We start from the raw sequence: 19242 nt of genomic DNA, 5'->3' as shown, positions 1-19242 counted from the left end.
GGTGCGGGCGCCGCTTCTCCCCCTCCCTCCTAGGCTTGAGAGCCTGGGGGGAGGAGGCAGGGAAGGGGCGGAGTTGAGGCGGGACCGGGGGTGGGGTAATTAAAAAACGGGGGGGAGGGGGGCGGCCAAAATTGTTTTTGCCTTCGGCGGCAAAAATCCTAGAGCCGGCCCTGCCTGGGGAAAGCACACTCTTCAGGGTTGGGTTAATAACCAGGCAGATACCGGGGCCTTGGTCTCCCATAATATTATTTAGCAGACCCTATCGTACATCAGATACTACCTCATGACTATGAAAGAGGGAAACTACAGGCATGGCTAAGCTATAGGCACAAATATAAGAACACAGGGAGTATAAGAACAAAGTTACGTTAATAGAGCATCATGCGCTTCTGCTTTTAGACAGATGGAGGGGTTAGCCTCACAAAAGCAAGAAGAGCAGAAGTAAGCAAAGAGATTTGTAAAGGAGCATTCAAATGCCTGGAGGAACGAGCATACTGTGGTGAAGAAATGTTAAGTCAAATCGGAAGACAGAAAAAGATTTTCTTGTTGGCTTGATTCTGCCTTACAGTCTCCAACAGTTCTAATTATATTTTTACCACTGATGGCCTTGCCCACGTGTCTGCATGGAGCAGGAACAAGATCTATTACATCTCTGAGGACAGACACTCAACTAGAATAATTTGGCATAGCTCCATTACTTCAACAGAACTACACCAATTGACACCAGCTGAGGACCAGGCCCTGAGCCTTCAGTGTTACATGAGGTAGTTTCCACAGCAAATCTTGCAGAATTCACAGGTTACTGGGCACACTTCTCTGTCAAAGTAGTTCTTCATTCATACAGTTTATTCAATTCATTTCCTCTCTCCATCCTGACCCCTCCCCTTCTGATTACAGGATCCATAAAAGTCTCAACAAAGAACCAAAAAAAACCAAAAAGTTCACACTAGAGAACGGGGGGACTGGGCAAAAAGTAATTACACCCATGCAAGCCAAAAAGCTGGAGATGCTACAGAGCACCCTCAGGACAGAATATTTTGATACATGAAAGAACAACAGATTTATACATCAATCACAATATGTTGCTGATTGAAGCAGAAAGCCTGGATACAAGTCACTTGCCATCCCACAGAGCAGTGTTGAATGGTGGGTTGATAGAACATTTAGGATAAACAACAGCAGCTCTCTCCTATTGTGGTTGACAGTGGTGTGCCAACGTTAGCCACCAGTCTTAAGCACTCTGTTGTTGCTGCACCGGGTTCTAACAAAGTTTGACCAGACAGCGCAGACTGGACCAAACCATGTTATAACTGGGGCCAAAAACCTAGTCTATAGTCCTTGTCTAATGCAGTCATGGTTACAACACAGCTGTCTCCTAACACAGTTAAAGCACAGCTCTCCCTTGAAGTACTATTGGGACCTCAGTGTGTGCCATATCATTAAATACCAATATAAAGCCTCACAAGCTAGAAATATGCTATGGGCGTATTGAATATGGAACGTAGGAGATGGAGCATCTATATTTTCACTTTGCTAGGGGTATAAACACAGTTTTAAGCTCAAAAGAAACTGAAGATAAAAAATAAAGAAGGTTGAATGTAAGATCCAGAAAGGCGCTTGGAAACCCAGTGCACATTTCCATGTGAGCCCATGCCAGATGTGATCAGTGAAAAAACCTTTGACTTCGGAAACTGAAACCCTTCTGCCACAAACTAAACAACAGCTCCACATTATCAAGCCAGCCCTTTTGCATTCTAGATTCTCCAATTCTGCCAGAATTTCTACTGAAGTGGGTTTGGGCCAGCAACGACCCTCACGAAAGCCTTCCTTTTCTAAAGCATCAGACAGGTCCTTGTTCTTGTCATCCACAAATCAAAGTTCATCCCTCACCTTAATTTCTGGTAACAATTTGGCATCTCCCTCTTTTTTTATTTTTCTGGAGTAGTAACAGCCTCATTTTCCTTTAGTCAGGACTCAACCTGAGTTCCTGCCCATATTGGCTCCACCTGCAGAGACACCCAGGACTAACCAAGCTGACCCTGGGAGCTGTTAAAAAGGAGATAAAATAAACGAGCTGCCTGTGACAGGGAATATTATCCTAAGATACTCTAAGCGCTCAGGGTTAGCCAGACACAGAGACAGCCAGCAGTGGAATTGCTGGAGTTATAGGGAGTCAGGAACTTAAACAGCCAAAGCAGAGATGCAGGAGTGGAATTGCAGAGTTAACCAAGACAACAGGATGGTAAGGTAGAGCGCGTTGCAGCCACAAGCCTCCTATTTTTTCACATTTACCCCCCTTCCCACCAAAATATTAATTTAACTGGTTACCTGAATCACCTCCTCCCCCCCCCTCCCCCTTGAAATCTCAAGGCTAGTGTACAGGAAGCAAGAGAAAATCATTGACTTTGAAGTCTGCTTTTCAGCATCCATTGCAGGCACAAAGCAAAAACTTCCAGCTTTGTTCCTCCCAGGAATCATAAGCAAAAATACCCAAACAAACAAGACTTAAAAGGGAACAACAGGGTCTATTGACTTATGCATAATAAGGAAGTAAATGGCATTTGTTCTCCTATCATGTCAGCAACAGGCACATGATGAATATTTAAATAGCCCAATGCCTTTGTTTTCAGAAGGCCCAGACATACTTCATTCTTTATGAGAGTCCAGCATCATCCATGCCCTCTGCTTAGTATCCCCTGAATCAATTCTTCTACAAACAGTCCAGTGCAGTTAGAGATTATTCCTACACCTTTGACTTTCAGTACGTATAGTTGGGATGACAAGTTAAGAGGTTTCTCTAGGCAGCTCTCTTTCCTTTCCTCTTGCTCCCTTCCTGGATAGAATTATTCACTTCCTCTATAGGAAATTCATTACAGTAGTCACTTTTCTGAGTTCAGCTGAGAGTATTGTCTGCCTGCTGCCATTGGGTTATTAAGTAGCCACAGAGTTTCCTTTGATGCAATGGGCTTAGTCGCCTATATTATCATCCTTTAAATCAGAAAAATAAAAATTGCCTTGCTAGACACATCTTACTCTTTCAACCTCACTTCAAGAAGCAAAGTGCAAGAAAAGGGGTCTGCAAGCCCCTCTGGAGAACAAAAGAGGACTAGCTGTAGGAGACATTTTCCAACGCCCCAGGTCAATTACAATCAAAATCATTTTTAAAATGGATATGAAAACTGTTGGCTTTCATTCTTTTGATGCCAAGACAGCCAAGCATGCACCCCCTTTGTTAGTTCACCGGCCTGTCACCTCTAATGAAAGCTAAATTTTAATGACGTTGGTAGGAAATGCATCTCCCAATGCTAATTAAAAAAGGAGCTGATGATTTTATTCAGTTACTGAGCATGAAATTAATAATTTAATCATGAAGAATATACATGATACTCCCTCACTAGTGACTTTTATTTCTATGTATGTGCTTGGCTAGATCGGTGTGAGATCCAAGAGAATATTTTCCTTTTTTCAAGCTATCCAAATATACCATTTTAATCAACCATGTTCCATAATAAAAGCACAGCAAATAATAATCATATTTTGCACCTTCAGAGCACGATCCATCAGGAGATTTTAATACATTTTAAAAACCATTAAAGGAGCCTTGCAACACACTTGTGAAGTAGGTACTTTTATACCCATTTTACATATGGTTAAACTGAGGCAAAGAGTGATTTGCCAAAAGTCTCAAAGCACAGCAGTGGAAGAACTGGGACTAGAACCCAGCAGTCCTGACTCCAAGTCCCTCACTCTAAACCACTAGAGATATCACAACCCCAGCTTATTCATACTGGACAGTTAACTTCCTGTTCTGGGAACGTGACGCTAACACCTTCTGTCGAGGTCCTGACAGTACTTAACGCCAGCAGTTTAAGAAGTCCCAACGTCCTTTATAAGGGGAGATCAGCCGAAAAGAAAGGGGTAGGGAGAGCCGCAAGTTCAGCCAGCTGAATTCCAAGCACGAAAAACCCTAAAATAGAACCAAAAATCATTTGACACATTTGATCCTTTTCAAGATAGTCTGAGAGACACTTCCCCTTATATGTAAATTCATGAATGAACCTCTCTCTCTCTCTCTCATTTATAAGTGCAGGGAGGGGCAAACAAAACAGGAAGCACACACAGTTGAGTGTCCATCAATTTCCAGCCAAATCTCATAGGGCTCCTGAAACACAGTAGTGAAGCACATTTTTGTATCTGAAGGGTTCAAGGGCTTCATTTGTTCAAAAGCTTCATTTCCAAGGCCTCCTCCTACAATGAAGAGGTGAGAAACAGCTCCAGAGAATGCGGAGCAAGAGGAATTTGTGGGCAAATTAGCGATCACTGGCATGTTCACTTACATAACCAGCAATTAATGTTATGCTTAATGATAACTCCACTCAGATTACAGCTTGCTGCAGCTTCTGCCAGTGGGACAGTTTATATCACCAGATTGTGATATGTTTTAAAATGTTAGTAGCTTTTGGCAACTGGGTAACTGAATAATGTGACCCTGAACATCTTTGGGTGTTAGAATGAGGAAGTTCTATACAAAACAGAAAGTGGCTCACACCACTTCACAGGAGTCCAGAGAGAAACTTTCCCTCCCATTAAAAGAAAGTATTCTTCTAAGACAGGGGTTTATAGCATCTGCTCCAGTGCACAGGCCATGAAATAAGCATGCAAAGACAATTGGAATGAGAAGAAAACCTCACTGGTGTGCAGTGGTACTTACAGTAAAGACAGCCAGCATCCCCTCCAAGCTGGGACCATCCTGGGCAGCACTTGTACACAGTCTGGTATTCCATGCTGTACACCTGCCTGTAGTCTGTGTAATAGGCTGTTCTAAAACACAAAACACAACCACCATTAACCCCTGGAGGAGGAGGATTTAGTAGGAAAGGGGAGTGCACGGAAGATTCAATTCTGACGGTAGAACCTAAATAAAAAGGATTTAATTTCAAATACTTTGCATATTTTCCACGTATTCTAACAACAATCATGGATCTTAACATAATGCTTTTCAATCCATTTTAACCAGGGAGGAGAGAGCCCAGGGGGAGTGGGCTCCAGAACAAGCCTAGCACTTCTCTTCTTTTCCAAGTTGCGTATTTCATTAATTCTTTTGCAGTTTTGTGTGATCGCTTCCCCCCTAATTTAAACTGCTGTTTGTCAAAGGAAAGTCAATTTATAAAAACCACAGGTATTTCATCTAGTACTGGTGAGCGAGTCACACCAAGGGGCTGGTGAGAGCTCAAAAACTATTTGGCTTATGATGAAGGAATAAAAAAAATCATGCTAGCATCCGACCGGGAAACGTCAAGCTATTCCATGCACAGACGGCTCCTAATGCAGTTGTGAATTAAACAACAAGCTACTCACAGGCAGAGCTGTGGGGAAGTTTCCAGTCTCCTCAATTCTCTTGCTCCCCCTTAGCAACCATGACTAACACTCAACCCTACACCACTGCACATAGGACTGGAAGGCACTGACTCATCAAGTCTAGTCCCCTGATATCGCAGTCACTACAGTTATATAATCCCATTCATAAATGCATCAAGATCTTCTTCGGGCTCCTGCCACTCCTTGCCCCTTCCAGAACTGTCCTATTTATATAAAATAAAACTGGCTTCACGTCTGACAGCTATGGCCACTAAAGGGGTGCCAGGAGCATGGGGTGCCACACGCAACACCGCTTTTCACATGTCCCCAGTACTGGGCTCTGTGTAAAAGTACCCACCATCCAGCCCAGGTTCTTCAAAGGGTCCCTGAGGACTGCAAACCTTCACAGCAATCCTGGGCCAAGTTTCTAGTGAACCTGCTCCTCTCCAACGGAGGGGTTATTAATCTTACATTCAAATTAGGCAGTGTGGTGCATTTCAGGGTCTGGCTGAACTGGAATCATAGAATCATAGGACTGGAAGGGACCTCGAGAGGTCATCTATTCCAGTCCCCTGCACTCATGGCAGGACTAAGTATTATCTAGACCATCCCTGACAGGTGTTTGTCCAAACTGCTCTTAAAAATCTCCAATGATGGAGATTCCACAACCTCCCTAGGCAATTTATTCCAGTGCTTAACCACCCTGACAGTTAGGACGTTTTTCCTAATGTCCAACCTAAACCTCCCTTGCTGCAATTTAAGCCCATTGTTTCTTGTCCTATTCTCAGAGGTTAAGAAGAACAATTCTTCTCCCTCCTCCTTGTAACAACCTTTTATCTACTTAAAAACTGTTATGTCTGCTCTCAGTCTTCTCTTTTCCAGACTAAACAAACACAATTTTTTCAATCTTCCCCATAGGTCATGTTTTCTAGAACTTTAATCATTTTTGTTGCTCTTCTCTGCACTTTCTCCAATTTGTCCACATCCTTCCTGAAATGTGGCACCCAGAACTGGACACAATACTCCAGTTGAGGCCTAATCAGCACAGAGTAGAGCGGAAGAATTACATCTCATGTCTTGCGTATGACACTCCTGCTAATGCATCCCAGAATGATGTTCGCTTATTTTTGCAACAGTGTTACCAGCTGACATATTTAGTTTGTGGTCCACTATGACCCCTAGATCCCTTTCCACAGTACTCCTTCTTAGGCAGTCATTGTATGTGCAACGGATTGTTCCTTCCTAAGTGAAGCACTTTGCATTTGTCCCCATTGAATTTCATCCTATTTACTTCACACCATTTTTCCAGTTTGTCCAGATCATCTGAATTATAATCCTATCCTCCAAAGCACTTACAACCCCTCCCAGCTTGGTATCATCCACAAACTTAATGGCATAGAGAATACATTTATAATCTAAATCATTGATGAAGATATTGAACAGAACTGGACCCAGAACTGATCCCTGCAGAACCCCACTCGTTATACCCTTCCAGCATGACTGTGAAGCACTGATAACTACTCTCCAGGAACAGTTTTCCAATCAGTTATGCACCCACCTTATAGTAGCTCCATCTAGGTTGCATATCCCTAGTTTGTTTATGGGGGGGAGGGATAGCTCAGTGGTTTGAGCATTGGCCTGCTAAACCCAGGGTTGTGAGTTCAATCCTTGAGGGGGGCCACTTGGGGATCTGGGGCAAAATCAGTACTTGGTCCTGCTAGTGAAGGCAGGGGGCTGGACTCAATGACCTTTCAAGGTCCCTTCCAGTTCTAGGAGATGGGATATCTCCATTAATTTTAATTTCAAAGGTCATGCGAGACAGTATCAAAAGCTTTACTAAAGTCAAGATATACCACGTCTACTGCTTTCCCCCATCCATGAAGCTTGTTACCCTGTCAAAGAAAGCTATGAGGTTGGTTTGACATGATTTGTTCTTGACAAATCCATGCTGACTGTTACTTACCACCTTATTATTTTCTAGATGTTTGCAAATTGATTGCTTAATTATTTGCTCCATTATCTTTCCGGGTACAGAAGTTAAGCTGACTGGTGTGTAATTCTCTGGGAAATAACCCTTTTTATAGATTGGAAAAAGGGCAAATATAGTGACAGTCTTCTGGAATCTCTCCTGTCTTCCATGACTTTTCAAAGATAATTGCTAATGGCTCAGATATCTCCTCAGTCAGCTCCTTGAGTTTTCTAGGATGCATTTCATCAGGCCCTGGTGAGTTGAAGACATTTATCTCAAATCCAAACACAGGGGTGTTCTCTGGAAGGGCAACCCAAAAGGCAGAAAGAGCCCGTGCAATCCTCACAGATCTAATTCCTGGGTCACATGTTCTGGGGATGAATGGAACATTTAATCCTCAGCGAGTCGGATCTGGGACATTTTCAGGCACAAGATGTTTCTCAATAACAAACTATAAAGCCAAATATAGCTCATATTCTCTCTGGCCCCCCTGAAGGGTGAGCACCATTCATGACCCCATCAGACCCCAGGCTTCTCGGAGACTTCTTCCTCAGCATCTGTATTGAACTCCCTCCCATTCTGGACCACCATGACCCCTCAAATCTGAAAGATAAGCCCCCAGTGACAAGTGCCCTGATCTAATGTGCCCCCTGCATAACACCATCTGTTAAAACCCTTCCCAGCTCCCAATTAACAGCCACCCCAATATCCCACCCAACCAAATCCTGAAAAAAAACCCACCAGCTGCCATCACAAATCTGTTGCACTGGGTAAATAACAATGACATCTAACTCATCAATCTCAAAGCCCTTCACAAAGGAGGTCAGTAACATCATCCCCATTTCACAGGTGGTAAAACTGACACACACAGAGGGAAGTACTAGCCCGAAGTCACCCAGCAGGCTAGTAGCAGAGTCAGTAATAGAACCCATGTCTGCTGAGTTCCAAACCTGTGCTCTATCTGCTAAGTCACACCACAGTTCTTGCAGCGGCTGAAGCTCCAGTACTTCTGAGGGCCCAGTAGGATCATTATGCTTATTTTTGGTAATGCCCACGGCCCTGAGCAGGAATGGGGCTCTGTTACCACAGACATTGTACTAAGGCAGAAACTGAAGATCTTTTAATGACTTCTGCTCATGACTTACAGGGTGGGATGTCAGTCTGGCGAACAGAAGTTGAGTTAAAACATCAATAAATGTGACTTTTTCCCCCGGAAATTTATTGCTCTGTGTATCTGAAAATCAAAACAGAGATAAAACTTTTGAAGCTTTTTTTAAAAATCCTACTTTGGCAGAACATGAAACTGCTCACCCAAAGCACAATGGACAAACAACAACAACAAATATTCGGTACAGCTGAAAGTGTTGTATGCATCCACTGAAAATATTTATCCTAACTAATCCTGGTTGTTTGACTTTGTCTACATGACTCTACAAAGAAACTAAATAATGGTGCACTATCCCAATTAATTCCCATGAAGGAAATCTTCAACTACACTTCATTGCCAATGAGTATGTGACCTCACAGCTGACAAAAATAAAAGCAGTTACCCATTTTTGGACAAGCTGCTAGCAAATTGTGAAGGAAGTAACCTGCGTCCACATACAGCTAAGAATGGAATTTACAATCTTCCAGGCACTAAAGACATTTAGCAATCAGGCTGAAATCTATCTGGTTCTCTTGGTCCCACCACCCAACGCCTTATGTTCCAAACAAATATTGCTTTTAATGTAATGTAATGTGCATTACAATGTGCAAAGTTAATGCCAGGGTATGTATGGTATGTAACTAAACCCAAAAGCATTCAGTGTAGAAATGAATAATATTACCCACCAATGAGTGGGGAACGCAAACATTTCTATGCATTGTGGTGACAGGAAAAGATCTTTTTCCCATGCAGATTCATGGAGACATTGCTGGATTGTACTACAACAGACAGTGTGTTTTTCTTTTAGGCTGCACAGACTCATACACAGAAGGCAAGCTGCTCCAAGGAAAATCAAAGGACAGTAGGAAAAGCTTGATAGACTGTATTCTGCCCTTGGACATTCATGTGCAGCTCCTACTTAGGTCAAAGGGGAGTGGAGGAAGCGGTGCTCAAGCCTAAAACTCTCTAAGATATTATGACAGGCTACCTATGGAAGCAGTGGAACGGAGATGACAGTGGCTAAGAACTACGGGAGAGGAGTTGAAGTTATGGAAAAGTCCTACCATATGCAAAACTTTACCAAGAAAAATGGGATCCAATATAACATCCTACAACACTAAATATTCCAACTGATCCAGACACTGAAAACTAGACTGGAGAAAACACAGCTCTGCGAACCACTCTCCACTCCTGCTGGGGTGACTCAATAACTTAGGTGTTTTTGCATCCCTAATTTGAATGATTCTCTGATCTTTTTGTTTCACTGAGCACTGGCCCAACTTCCTTCATGAGTTGGTATTTTTTATATGGAGATATACCTATCTCATAGAACTGGAAGGGACCTTGAAAGGTCATTAAGTCCAGTCCCCTGCCTTCACAGCAGGACCACGTACTGTCCCTGACAGATTTTTGCCCCAGATCCCTAAATAGTCCCCTCAAGGATTGAACTCACAACCCTGGGTTTAGTAGGCCAATGCTCAAACCACTGAGCTATCCCTGGTAGGATGAAGAGCTACTCTTGCTACCTAACAGAGCATCCAGAGATGTTGCACAGAAAGAAATGGAAAAACACAGTTAATGGGACCCAAAACAATCAACATTCCCCAAGACGGGATAAAATATCAGCTTGGCAGCAAACCATTAATCTCAGTCAAGAGAGAACGGCTATGAAAAGCATTCATTCTGATGGCAAAGCAAAGCCACCAGCTAGTGCAGCAACCCAATGTCAATCTGTCTCTTTTCTTGCCCTCCTTTACAATCAATAAAACCTAATAATGCAGGAGATTCTGCAAAGAGCCTGGGTTCCATTCTGCCCTCAACAGATTTCTAAATGTCTAGTTGAGCTGTGAGTGAACATCGGCCCATCTCCAATTAACTTTATGAGTCAAGCCCGAGGTTAACACATTTACTGAATCTTGAACCCAAGGCTTAGTTCAAGTAGATTTAAAATGTGATGCAAACATTTTGCACAGTCCCAGTTGCTGGTGCCTCTATGGCTGTCACAAAGTATAAAGAAAGTGGAAGGTGGAATAGGGAGGTGTGGAAAGAACTGTTAAAGGAGATTATTTATCTTAGCTTTTGTTTTCTCTTTCAGAGTTTCTGGCCCAGAGTTATTCGGAACAGCGAGAGCTAATGGAACTCTAGCTTAGAAAAATACTGTCGTGTCCTGCTGATGAAAGATCCATTTGCAGACCCTTGAGTACACTGCATACATGCATCAGCGTGTGATTACTGAAGGCTGTGTCAAACTAAACTCTTTGTTGTTAAAACAGACACAAATAGTACCGAAAATATTACATTTCCAGGAGCAGCTAGCTACACAGCCCCTTGGATGTTTAGTTTAGCCAATACAAAACAATTCTTCACACTCTAAATCAGCAACCACCATGTCTTGAGGTCCCACATATTAATACACCAGCAGGACCACAGAAACACAGAAGTGGTAGTTGGACAAGACCTATTAGATAATCTAGTCCACCACCACTAATGCTCCGGACAATGAAGGACTGTTCCCTACAGTAGATTTTCTAGCATAAAGTATTATTTAGTTTTACAAAATGTGGCAATCCCAATAATCTGGGCCCACGTACAAATTTTATAAAAACAATCACTATCACTTACAGCAATACGCCCCTCCCCCCAAAAAATCCCAACGGACTCTTGGACAATCAGTGTCCAGACACCCCAAGGGGAGAACAGAAGGGGGGATAGCTCAGTGATTTGGGCATTAGCCTGCTAAACCCAGGATTGTGAGCTCAATCCTTGAGGGTGTCATTTAAGGATCTGGGGCAAAATCAGTACTTGGTCCTGCTAGTGAAGGCAGGGGGCTGGACTCAATGACCTTTCAGGGTCCCAGTTCTATGAAATAGGTATCTCTCCATATATTAAGGTTTAAAGCCTCAAAAATAAGCAATTAACCCACTGTGTTATTTTATTGTAAGAGTACATTGAGTAAGATCTTTTATGGAAGCTTGTAATGCACTGGACAGTCACTCTGAGATAGGCACACAGGTTATGGTTTTGAATGTATGTGTTTGTATATATAGACAATTGTAATTGTAACTGTGGTGCAACTTCAGCTCTCCATTGCCCCACCCAGCTACTCACCCCACCCCGCCCAGAAAAAGCCTGAAAAAAAACATGAAACAATGGATTTGTTAGTGGACTCTGACCCACACAAAATTCATCCATTTTAGCAGGCCTGCTATGCGTTTAGGCTCCGAATGATAGGACTTTACCAGTATCTGCAGTGCCACAAGAACATTCACAGGGACATTAGGGGTTATCGATAATTACCACTAATGTTTACTGAATTATTCTCAACTCAGCCTTACAGACAGATGCTCGTCATTAAGCAGGTGAAACTACACAGAAGCACTTGGGAGGGGAAGAGCAGATGCTGTATTTTCCTAGTCACGTCCATTAACTCAGATAAATTGCAGCCAAGTTCAGACCAGCCTTCTGTGTGTCAGATCCTGAGCCTGTTAATATGTTTCCTGAACCCAGTGTTGTTGGAGCACAGTCCAACTGGAGCAGCTCCAGTGGGTGAAACGGAGGCTGCATAACATTCACATGGATGCCGTAACCGAGCACTCCAGTGACTTCAGCTGCACGGCACAAGAGAGTTTGGCATCAGATCGCCATTCTAATGGGATGTATTGCTGCTGCAATGGAAACTTCCAGCAGGAAGGTCAGAGGGAAGAGAACAGCAGAGACAGCCTGATGAAAGGATTTTTAAAGTTCCTTTTATATCACTTATTTTTCAAATTCGACAGGTAAATTCTGCTCCCAGTTACATGGGGGCAGCCCCATGGTTTTTGGCAGAAACTAAATCCCAGCATTGGAACATACAAGCTGTCATCAGCCCTGGAATTGTGAAACACCATTTGCCCCAACCCACTAGTTGGCCACCTCTGAGGGCTCTGATTTCCACCCTCAGACAAGGTGATGTCTCTTTCCAAGTCAGCTCTCAGAGCTGGGTCTGTGCAACTCTGTAAATTAGCTAACCAAACTATGAAGTTATCTTGGTGGGCCTCTGCTCAGTTCCTAGCAGACAGGGGTCCACTCCAAAAAAACCCTATCCACACAAATCTTGTTTGGAGTCTTAATCCAGAAGCTAAGGTCTGAATAGGCCTGGATAATGCACCCCTCTCTTTCTCTTAGGAATGGTCAGTCCACTTCAGGGCTGATGTACCTCGGCAGACAGAATGGGGAATCAGGCTGCAGCTGCCTACACTCTGTCTGTTGTGGACAAACAGAGACCTTTGGTCTATGGGGCTGCCAAGTCAGCACATTTCACCAGCACCACATTCACTAAAAAGTGCATAAACCAAACCAAGAACAAATTGAAACAAATACACAGAATCATTGTTTTCCACCAAAAAAGGCAATAATAATACATGGTTAGCTTGAACCTCTACCTTCATCCTGTGTACAAGGCAACTTCTGTTCACCAGTAGACAGATGTTCCCAATGGAAAATGATGTTGTTTTTAGTTCCTTGATTTACAATGTCAAAAAACATGCATTAGAGACCTGAAGCAGACATTTGTGACTGGAGAACTGCCAACCTTTGAAGTAGGAGCAGACAAGGCACCTATCATTTCAAAGTGCTCTCTCAAACACAGTCAGAGAGACAGACTCTGTGACTGAAAATAAGAGGGTTTGTTTGCTGCTTTATTACCATTACATAGATATTATCGCCAAGATAATTACTGACAGTTATAGGTTAAGAGCAATTCCTTAAACCCAACACTTAAAAGCTGTCTCCAGTCCAAGATACCGCCTTAGAATTAGTTTCCTGATGCGGCTTTATAAAAAAGGCTTATAACTGTTCAAGGGGACGGGGAAACAGAAAAGGGGGCAGAAAGCAATATAACGCAAAAGAGGTCTGTGCAGGGCCTTGACCTACTTTAGCCAGGACTGCAGCCAGAGAAGGAAAGATCCAGAATTCAGCATTTGCAGTGTCCTTCCTTCACAACCCACTTCTCCAGCTTTCAACAGCCTCTATGCTCCCAAATTACGCTCACCTGCTACTTATCTGATATTCTAGGAAGCTAAACACCTGCCATCACTTTCAGTTCAGATCACTGCACTTCAACTACTAAAGGCCAACTTCAGCCCTGATACAGGCAAGTGTAATTCACCTGACTTGAGTATAGTTGTACCAGCTTATATCAGGGCTAAATTTGGTCCTACTTATCTCTGTCACCCATTTTTAAGGAAGCCCTATAGTGCATCAAAGCAAGCATCAAGTCATCTGCTTCATGACAGCAGTTATCACTGTGAATCTCCCCCACAGCCAGGACCGGCTCCAGGCACCAGCCCAGCAATCAGGTGCTTGGGGCGGCCCCTGGAAGGGGGCAGCACGTCCGGCTCTTCGGTGGCAATTCGGCGGTGGGTCCCTCAGTCTGTGTCAGAGGGAAGAACCGGCCACCGAACTGCCGCCGAAGAATGAAGCGGCGGCGTTAGAGTTCCCGATCACGATCGCAGCTTTTTTTTTTTTTTTTTTTTTTTGGCTTGTTTGCTTGGGGCGGCAAAAACTATGGAGCCGACCCTGCCAACAGCCACCACCTCTCAGAGCAGACATGATAGCTCTTCTGGCAGTGCCAGCCCATTGCTCCTCACTCATTTCATCCACAGCCTAGCATGCTGCCTCATTCAGTGGTGCTCCAAGGTTACAGAGATGATCACTGATGCGTATCTGCTGTTAACAAACGCCACATCACAGAGCCAACAGCAGCTGAAGACCACAGCTGAGCTGCTGACAGCATCCTGCACTAATTTAATCTTTGTCCAGCAAATCTGACATTCATATTGCCCAGTGCCGGCTGGAAGGGAGCCCATGGATGGCAGCATGTTATTCTCTGATTCACAGATTCTAAAGCCAGAAGGGACCATTATGATCATCTAGTCTGACCTCCTGTATAACATGGCCCATAGAACTTTACCTAGTGAGTCTTTAATCAAGCCTAGAAGCACTCCACCGCTAACTGCAGCATAAGCAGTTTCAGCCTGTAGACCTTTATCTGTTCAGATGTTTAGCTCTGTACAGCCAGAGAAGCCAATGAGCCCCCGTTAAACATTTCAATGACTAAGGACCAGAATCCTACTCCCACATAAGTCAATGAGACGTTTTTGCCATTGATTTCTGAAAGACTAATATTAGGCCCTAATTAGGCCAGGAAACAGTGCGCAGTGAATGTGCATATATCCACTATGCCAACAAACAAACCTAAATGTGAGTCAGCATATTCACTGGCAATCTGACTGTCTAGGAATCAGTCACTTCAGCCCAGACCACTGTACAGTCATATCTCAGAGGCAGCGTGAGTACCGCACTGTATCTTTTTTAAACAACAGCCTCTCTGGAGAACCAACAAATCATAATTTGAAGTAAAATCCGAATCTAACATGGTCAAGGCCCATGCACGGAAACTGATATAATGTAAAAGGGATGTGCGTCAGTGTCTTAGTTTCAAGACCTGTTCTATCCTGGAACAGAGCCAGTCCTTAAATCTCTGCCTAAAACTTTTTTCCGTTAGAATCAGGAGAAGAGTTTTGTCACTGTTAAAAATCAGAGCATGTCCCTCAATTGAATTTTCATGGCTTGGGTTGATTCTCTGTACTTTCATATAGTAACTGCTCCAGGCAATCCTATTATTCTTCTGATTACTGAGCAGTCTTTGCTCTGATGAGATTAAAAGAAAATGGGAATATATTAATATTCTTAAACCCCCCAAAAAGCATGGGTTATCCAGCTCAAACTGATTCCTAGTATTGTCAGTTTAAAATGTGTCCATGGTCCCCAAACGATTCTCCCACAACGTATCTGCTCCCAGTCCAGCACCAGACTGGATTACTGCATTGCAGATACAACCAAAGCTGTGCAGATAATTGATTTAGAAACCTGAAAAGAAAAAAAGTTCATTTCAGATCAAGGAAAGGTTTCATTGGACCTGAAACAAAACAGTCTGACAGGCCCAAATCTGCATTTTTCAGCAAAAATAGTTTCAGCTGAAAAATTTCACCCTGCCCTAGATACAACTACAGTAAAGATCAAGTGGAAAACTCAGCTATTGAAGAATGTAGATTCCCACATGGAGCACATTACAACTGTGCTCCACAGAAAGCACTGATCTGCAGTTCTGTGTGTTGGTTTAATCTATAAAGCCCTTTAATGGTTTGGGTTATGTGTTTCTTAGAGACTGGGCTCTCTCCTGTTAAACCACGGCAGTTGAGATCAGCTGGGACACTCAGTCTCACAGTTCCTAGATTGGTTAGGATCTGGGGGCAGGATGGTTCAGTGTGAAGCAGGGCCGGCTCCAGGCACTAACTTACCAAGCAGGTGCTTGGGGCGGCCCCTTCGGAGAGGGACGGCACGTCCAGCTGTTTGGCGGCAATTCGGCGGACGGTCCCTCACTCCTGCTCAGAGCGAAGGACCTCCGCCGAATTGCCACCGCAGATCCCGATCGGGGCTTTTTTTTGTTTGTTTGGCTGCTTGGGGCGGCCAAAACCCTGGAGCCGGCCCTGGTGTGAAGAGTCCTTGACTCTGGAACTCGCTTCCCCACATTGGTCTGTCAGAGTCTGAATTTGTTGACCTCTCTATTTATGTAGACGTTTAGTGGAGGGTGAATGGGAAGGGAGGGCAGAGCTTGTGTTTGTAGGGGGATGAGAAGCATTTAATGTTTTGTTAGTATTGTTTCATCAGATTTATTGTGTGATGTGCTCTTTGCTGATTTCCCATGGGCGTAAAGTCTTGGGATAGGGATAGTATAAAAATCAAACAAGCTTATTTTAATTACAAAAGGAAAGATTTTGTTCCCGTTCTTTAGTAGCAAGATAGGAACAAATACAGATCAGGGTAGTGAAACAGACTCCACCATCATCCACAAAACTGTAAGATACATTCTGACACATCCCTGGTGAAGCGAGAAGCAGAAAGAACTCAGCTAGCTTGTAAGGCCCCAGGATGAGTCTGTGGTGCCAGCACCTGAAACCGGTGAAGGGGGGAATCACTTCTGCGACCCTGTTAACACTCTGAATCTGGTTCCAGGAACATAACCCCACATTGTCAGATGGTTACAGAAAATAAAATGTCCCTTCAGTCTTTAAGACTCCCAGTTTCTCTCCAGAACTCACCATCATATGGACATCCAGTTCTTCACGATCGTCTTTATATGTCAGTGTTTCTGGTTCAATCCCTTTAAAAGAGGCTGCTGCCTTGGTCAGCGCAGTTTGGAAGAGGGCAGGTTTGGGACTTCTATTTTAATGAGAACAACTTGGGACAGCTGTTGGGGGACGGGACCTCATTCCTTTCTCTTTGCCTAGCTTTCGAAAGATCCACGTGAATAACTGCTTCCCCCTTCCTCTGGAATATGTATAGGTCATTTGGAGCTTTTTAGCAGATGAACATTTCACTTTCAGCTTTCGTACTGGAATTCTTTCATGTGTGGAAGAGACATTAAAGGAGACTTATAAAGTGCTGGCATTGCAGAGCATGGTACCAGGTGGCAGGGAATGGGATATGAAAAGTAAACATTGAATTTTTACACAGCATTAAACTTTTTTCTTAATAGCTGCTAGAGCAATAAATAAGAAAAACGACGTTTACAATATTCTATAAAATAAGGTAGTCTGGATTTATTCTGCACTGTTCTATTGCCCAAGTAACATGTTTATTCATGTTCTATTGCCCAAGTAACACTTTGTGATATATTAACATATGTCAGTTCCTACTAACAATCACAAGGAGTTCTTACTCTTCACTGTTTACTTGGCATCACTTAAAATACTTATGAGAGGAACTGGTAAACTAATGTGGGACCCCCTAGGTTGGCAGAGGTTGGGAAGGCTGTGGACACAGTGCAAGCAACTCCAGTGAGGAGAGCACCCCTTGTTACATATGAAATGCTGGTAACGGGCTCTGGAAGAAGCAACCTCCAGCTCCCTTCAGCCGGCGGGAGGATGGTCACAACTGAAGTGTCAAGGTGGGATGTGAGTAAAGAGGGGAGAATATAAGAGGGGTCTCAGATGATCCTATCCACACGAAACAGCCTTGCTATTACTAAACATTATCATCGCGGGGTGGCAATCAGCATGGGGCCCCACTGGGATGGGTGCCATACAAACATGTAGTAAATTCCAGTCCCTGCCCCAAAGAGCTTACAGTCTACAGAACAAGCCTTACCAGGTGGGCGAGACAAACAAGTGGACTGGGTGGAGGCTCAGGAAGACAGGGTCCTAAAAGCTCACAGAATGCAGGCAGTTCTTAACCAGTCAGAGACTGTAACCACAACTCATCACCTGCCTAGCTTTTAATCAGCTTGCAATTTCCTACATGTATCGAGTAACAGGCAAATTCTGAGAAAGGAATTAAAGGACCGAAAGGTCCGATTTTGACTGGGAGCTTTTTCCACTTGTAAGGGGCAGCGTGGGAAAAAGTGTTTCTTGGGGAAGCAGATTATCAAGGCTGATATCACTGGCAGAGCTAGGGCAGGGGACGACCTTGCAATACAAAACAAGCCTTACACATAGGACCAAGTTTTCAGACACTGGCACTTACATTACACCTGTAAAAACTGTGCATACAAAAGGAGGGCTTTCACGGGAGCAATTCTGCCACCACTATTTGAAAATGTGGCCAGTACACTCCAACCCCATGAACACCAAAACGTGCAAAGCAGGTTGAATGTTAATTCAGCTACATTACACTGGCAAACAGAGCCCAATGTAATAGGAGAACAATGTGTGTTAATGAGAACAAGTGCTGCTCACTTAATTCTCCATGAACCCCATGCAAGTTGCGCCCTGGTAACTGAAAAGTTGCCTGGAAAATCTGCACCAGTGCCATTAGGTTCTTGTCTACATTGCAAAATTTTACCACATGTACCAGGATGTGAAGAATTGAGTTGCTGACACAGTGCTAACTGGTCAGAGCAGGCCAGGCAAATCACATCCAGTAACTAATCATGATTAAATCCTGCTGGGTTTTTTTAACAGAGAATTTTTTTTGTCAGCAAAAATGTATTTCTGTTTTCCAACCAGTTTATTAACACACAATAAACTTAATTCACAATAAGTGATCAGTTTGAGAAGCCCTGAGCTTTAAAACTTTATAGTGACTTTATCTGTACCTTCCTGCTGTGAAGCCAACACAGCTGAAAGCTGCTGGGATAATACAGATGATGCACTTAATTAATGTAATTAACATGGTATGATCATGGCAAACAGATGCAATATGGGTTAAGATATCTGGAAACAAATACAGTGGCTTCCCTGCTCCAAAAACAAACAAAGAATCTACATTCTACTCACTAAATGCTTAAAGGATTTGAAATTCTCAAAGTTGAGCATTGTTATAATAGTTGTATTATGCTGGCACCCACAGACACCAGCTGGAATCAGGGTCCATTGCACTAGATGCTGTGCAAACACATAGGAACACACAGTCCCTGTCCCGTGATTGTGTTCAAAGGTTCACAAAATCCTCTGGGATTCCCCTATTTCTAGCCAGACCGTGGTGTAATTAAATAGCTACACTATTGATGGCTAATCTGTGGCTTTGAGCCACATGTTTCTCTGCACATGTCTCCCTTCGTAGGTTTGAGTCAGCCACTACATGAATTCTTTATGTTATCCTAATAAAAACTGCAACCTGAAATCAATACAAATCAGATAGCCAAGGCACATACGCAGTAGTAACTAGCATTCTCCAAACTGGTGACTGAATTTAATGCCAGATCCTTCTGCGAGCCCTAATACCAAGT

The 19242-nt window shown here is 43.4% G+C and overlaps 1 protein-coding gene across 2 annotated transcripts in view; it reads right to left on the bottom strand.

Moving 5' to 3' along the window:
* Positions 1 to 19242, bottom strand: part of MEGF6 (multiple EGF like domains 6) — a 238803-nt gene that overhangs the window by 210413 nt on the left and 9148 nt on the right. For both annotated transcript variants that reach the window (XM_026659934.2, XM_026659935.2), the window contains exon 3: positions 4712 to 4821. In XM_026659934.2, the coding sequence (XP_026515719.1) occupies positions 4712 to 4821 (110 nt within the window). The remainder of the gene's footprint in view (positions 1 to 4711; positions 4822 to 19242) is intronic.

The sequence above is a fragment of the Terrapene carolina genome, unplaced genomic scaffold (genome assembly GCF_002925995.2).
Source record: "Terrapene carolina triunguis isolate 2854851 unplaced genomic scaffold, T_m_triunguis-2.0 Scaffold714, whole genome shotgun sequence".
NCBI classification, from domain to species: Eukaryota; Metazoa; Chordata; order Testudines; family Emydidae; genus Terrapene; species Terrapene triunguis.
Note: the sequence above shows the minus strand (reverse complement) of the source record. Positions and strands in the feature narration are given on the sequence as shown.